This window comes from Palaemon carinicauda, chromosome 8, assembly GCF_036898095.1.
Source record: "Palaemon carinicauda isolate YSFRI2023 chromosome 8, ASM3689809v2, whole genome shotgun sequence".
Taxonomy (NCBI): Eukaryota; Metazoa; Arthropoda; class Malacostraca; order Decapoda; family Palaemonidae; genus Palaemon; species Palaemon carinicauda.
The window spans coordinates 76,267,836-76,273,296 of record NC_090732.1 but is presented as its reverse complement, the minus strand read 5'-3'; the positions used below and the strand labels follow the sequence as shown (position 1 = coordinate 76,273,296).

At 39.7% G+C, this 5,461-nt stretch overlaps 1 protein-coding gene across 1 annotated transcript; it reads right to left on the bottom strand.

Annotated features, from left to right (window-relative positions):
* Positions 1 to 223: 223 nt before the first annotated feature.
* On the bottom strand, positions 224 to 778 carry LOC137645308 (uncharacterized). The gene has a single exon (XM_068378125.1). It carries the CDS (start codon positions 776 to 778, stop codon positions 224 to 226), a length of 555 nt encoding a protein of 184 aa, XP_068234226.1.
* Positions 779 to 5,461: the final 4,683 nt, after the last annotated feature.

The following is a 5,461-nucleotide window of genomic DNA, read 5'->3' as shown; positions in this document are numbered from 1 at the left end:
TGGCCGCCAGGCTGTAAATACAGTATAGCCCCTTGCTGGAAAGTAGAGGGCTGGTCGATGGTTGAGGCAAGTCAGCGTTGTGAGCTGACTGAGCTGAGTTTGGTGGATTAGGTGGCCATTCAGGCAGCGTGGCTGTCAGGCAGTCAATGTGGCTTGGCAGCTGGTTAGAGAGTAGAGAGCTAGTTGGTGGCAGTGCCGGAATGACAGTTGGTGGGTCAGCGCTTTAAGCTGACTGAGCTGAGTTCGGCAGATTAGGTGGCCGTTCAGGTGGCGTGGCTGTTGGGCAGTCAATGCAGCTTGCCAGTTGGTTAGAGAGCAGAGAGCTAGTTGGCGGCCGTGGTGGGACGACTGTTGGTGAGTCAGTGCGATGAACTGACTGGGCAAATTTCAGAGGATTAGATGATCGTTCAAGTGGTGTGGCTGCCAGGCGGTCAGCGCAGCTTGCTAGCTGGTTAGAAAGTAGAGCGCTAGTTATTGGCAGTGGTGGCATGACTGATGGCAGATTAGTGCTTCGAGCTGACTGAGCTGAGTTCAGCGGGTTAGGTGGTCGTTCAGGCAGTGTGGCCGTTGAGCTGTCAACAAGGTTTGGCAGTTGGTTAGAGAGTAGTGTGTTACTTTGCCACCGTGGCGGCATGACTGTTGGCGGGTCAGCTCTTTGAGCTGACTGAGCTGAGTTCAGCGGGTTAGGTGGCTGTTCAGGCAGGGTTGCCGTCGGGCGATCAACGAGGCTTGGTAGCTGGTTAGAGAGTAGAAAGTTAGTTTGCGGCAGTGACGGCATGACTGTTGGAGGGTCAGTGGTTTGAGCTAACTAAGTAAAGTTCAGGGGATTAGGTGGCTGTTCAGGCAGCGTGGCTGTTGGGTGGTCAACGCAGCTTAGTAGCTGGTTAGAGAGTAGTCAGCTAGTTGGCTGTAGTAGCGGTATAACTGTTGGTGGGTGAGGGCTTTGAGCTGACTGAGCTCAGTTAAGTGGGTTAGGTGGCTGTTCAGGCGGCGTGGCCATCGGGCATCCAATGCGGCTTAGAACCTGGTCAGAGAGTAGAGTAATAATTAGCGGCTTGACTGTTGGCCGGTCAGCGTTTTGAGCTAACGGAGTTGAGTACAGAGGATTAGGTGGTCGGTCAGGCGATGTGGCCGTCGGGCGATCAGCGAGGCTTGGCAGCTGGTCAGAGAGTAGAGAGATAGTTGGCGGCCATGGAGACACGACTGTTGGCAGGTATATTCTGCCTTGAGGTAACACAAGGCTGGTAAGTCGTATGTAACTATCATGGACAGCCTCGGATAGTTTGATGAAGTTTTCCTGCTGAAAGGTCTCGATAGGCAATTTCCCGTCGCCCTCAAGGGCTGATAGGTATCCTTTGAGCTGGGTGGTTTTCCTCTCTTTGAGGGCAAGGTCCGGGTAATCCTCGAAGATGAGGAGCTCAAGTTTCATGGTTATAACCAGTTGTTGGATCTCCCATATTCGTTTTTGGCTGAAGGTCGGTTGTGCTGGTGGTGGGGTCTGTGAGGGACCTACTGGACTGGTTGCTTTCATTTTCTATTGTTACGGATGGGTGCAGATATAGATCTGAGTTTGGACTGCGAATCATGAAATACGTGACTGGAGGCTGCAAGAATCACTAGAGTGGATTAACTTAGGTTGAATTTTAAGGGATGAGCAGCAAATCACTGAATGAGTGATTGAAAGCTGTATGAATGACGTGTATGATTAAGTTTATTATTTGGGCTAGGTTAGAGCAGCAAATCACAGAATATGTGATTAGAGGTTGTATGAATCACAATTGGTTGGGCACCAAATCACAGAATATACGGTTGGGGTTACGAGAATCACGAACGCGAGAGTATTTAGGTTAAAGTTTTCAAGGATTGTGCAGCATATCCCAAAATATGCGATTGGAGGCTGCATGAATCCATGAATATTGATGGTACTTAGGTTAAGGTTTTAATAGTTGTGCAGAAAGTAAAAGAATACGCAATTGTAGGCTGCATGAATTACGAATGTTTTTAGGATTATGTTTGTATTAGGTTAGAGCACGTGGCAAGTGCGACAGAGCATTTTTGTTTTTTAGTAAGGCAGGTTTGGTATTAAGGGTACTCTCGATCAGAGAGGAAACGTTTATATGCCGAGAAGATCCCAAAATTGAACAAATGACTCAAAGGTAAGTTGTTATTTTTTGCAATGATGTAGGCACCTTTACAATTACACCTCACTTATTATATTTAGTCTGAGGTGTGTTGACTACGTTAAGAATTAAGTTATACATACTCATTCATAAGAAATAAATTTTTTATCATCTTGCCTGTAAATTATACAAACAAGATCACCAAAAATAAAATCCTAGTATTATTCTTAACGTAGAACATGAGTAGATAGACCATATAGTCAGAGCAAAGATTCGAGGTTAATTTTATTCCCTATTCTGGCACTTTAGAATTTTTATGACAGAGGTATTATAAAGTAACAACAGGGGTTATCTTAATAAAAATTGACAGAGCAAAGGTTTTTAATTTATCGTTCCATATGAATGTTACTGAGACATCACAGGTAACGCAGCCTAAAATATAAATGTTCTGATTTATTTAGTGAATAGAGCGAAGTTTTATATAAAAGTTAATTGGAAATCGTAAATAACGGAGCGTAAGACAGAATGGGTTGATTTGTTTAGCGAATAGAGCGAAGTTTGGGTTATTATTTGGTTTATATAAATGTTATTAGGACATCACAAATAACTGAGTGTAAGAGAAGCGTAGTTTCATTTATTTAAGCGAATAGAGCAAAGATTTTTCATTTTATTTGACCTACATAAGTGTTACAGAGAAATTGCACATAACCGAGCGTATAACATGATTGGTTTTATTTATATAGTGAATAGAGAAAAGGTGGATATTCAATTTGAATTATATAAATGTTACGGAGATTGAGCGTAAGACAAACGTGGTTTGATTTAAGTACAATCAATGTATAACTAGTAGAAAGGAATTTATTTTTCTCTTCTTGAACGTTACACTGTTTCTCTTTTAACAAAACAAATTTTAAAAATTAGTAGCATGGTTCTTTCTTCATGGTAGTTAAACTGGTTCTTTTTTGCAACAATAGAGTTGAAAAATTTTATGTCAGTTCTTTTGTCATGGCCATTCAACTAGTTCTCACATAAGATAATTGAATTTACAAATGTTATATTAGTTGGCTCTTTCTTCGCGGCTGTTAAACTAGTTCTATTTTAACACAATAGAGTTTGAAAATGTTATGGTAGTTTCTTCTTTCATAACAACCATTAAACTAGTTCTTTTTTAACACAATAGAGTTTAAAAATTTTATGGTAGTTGGTTCTTTCTGCATGGCTGTTAAATTGGTTTTCTTCTTTGGACTTGTTAAACGGGTTCTTTTTATGGTTTGTCAGGGTAGTTCTTTTCTTTAGGGTTGTTACACTGGTTCTGTTTTTACACAATAAAGTTTATACAGGGGAAGTTATACTTGTTTTGGTTTGTTCTTCACGGCTTTTCTACTCGTTCAGCTTTCACAGTCTCAGGCAATGTCTGATTTCAGCTAGGGAAGGAGGCGAGCATCTTTTTGGTGAAGTTGTGAGGCCTCCCTATGGATGCATTCATTGGCCACAGTGAAAAAAATGGCTTCCTGTTTGGAATGAAGCGAAACAACTGAGTAGAGACTGCCAGGAGAGCATGGTTTGAGAGTTCAAAACTATGGGTCAGGAAATTTAGTTTGAGGAGATATACAACTGTCGATGGAATCATAATCCGGTCATACAGGGAAAAATTGTTGAAGCTGATGGATTCAATCCTTTGTTTAAGGGGACTGGACGGGTTATTACTAATCTCGGATGGTCAAGGGTCAAGTGAAAATTTATAAGAGTTAAACAATGTCAACCGTCTTTGGCTTAGAAAGGGTCGGGATTCTGTTTAAAGTCCCAGCTTGTGGCCTCATTTAGTTGAAATACAAGTAGAAATTTATGAGGGATAGCTGCATCTAAGGATTTGGCCACCGGAAAAGGGTAGAGATTTAATTGAAGTAAAAGGGGTAGGGGGACGGTTCAGAATACGAGTGACTAGTCAATCAACGTGTCCTTTCAAGTAGGTATATGCTAAAGGCAAAGCTTATCAAAATTTATCAGACAAAATTTCAAGTTTCTGCTGTGCCAAAAATGAAATTATATGCTACGTTACCTTTGATTAACAACATAAGATATGAGAAACAAATTAAAAAAGCAATTCTAAACAATTTTCCGAGCCTAGATCTTAAACTAATTTTTAAGAAACCCCTGACAGTGGGATCCATTTTTGAATTTAAGGATTCTCTTCCCGATCTCATGCGTTCTTCAGTGGTTTGTAAGTTTACTTGTCTGAGATGTAATCTCGGAAATTATGTGGGTTTCATAAAATGACTGCTGAAAGTTCACATAGATGCTCATCGGGGAGTTAGCCATAGAACTGGATGTGCGCTCAACACTAAAGCGTTCTCAACCATCAGAGAACATGCATTAAAATGTAAGACTAACATTTAACTCCCAATATTCTTCTGAGGGGTTTGTTCTCAATTCTACAAAATCTGTTGGATATTGTTTCATTGTCATGTTTCTTTTAAGAAAATAAGTTTGACTTAAACTTGGGGTTTTCAAAAAATAGTTTGACAATTAAACTTAGGATTTTCAAGAATAAAAGTTTGACTGTTAAACTTGGCATATTGGTGGAAATTATTTATTTCTCCAGTTATCTTTATTTTCAGGTTTCATTCTTTAATTAGGTTATTTTTTTTTTTTTTTAGTTTTTCATACGACGGTGTTCTTGCTCAAAAGTCAAAAACTATTTATGATTCAACATTTGAAAGTAAATCTATGATAGTCACGAGCATTAGTGTCAAACCCATTTCAATCTCAAATATGTAGAGTAGGGCCAATATGAACTCGTTATCGCCTTGAATGGACTAGTGGTTTAAGTTTATTTTTTTATTGTATTAACACATACACAAAAAATTAAAAAAAAAATCGCCTTATGTTTTTATTCTCGACCCATATTTCATTTGAAATCATAAACTATTTGTGGCTGAATGCATGAAAACCTCGTGTTTGAGGATGATGTCATAAATAGCCTTTTGTTGAAAATTTATGAATAGTTTATCATGCGCAGTAGACAAGGGTAAGTGCAACAGTGTGGGAATCAGCTCAGTTCTTTTCAGTTATTTCTAGGCTGAGTCAATCCTATATATATATATATATATATATATATATATATATATATATATATATATATATATATATATATATATATATATATATATATATCAGGCCAGGGGCTCGATACTTTCTTACAGATACCCATGCGTTCCATGTCCTCAAAGGCGCGTTTGGCGTCCCTCAGCTTCTGGGGCGGGAGGCGGCGGAATTTGGCGTGTGTAGGAGGTCCCGTCGTCGTGATGTGGTGGTAGATCCCGTGCTTGAGATCCTCAGGA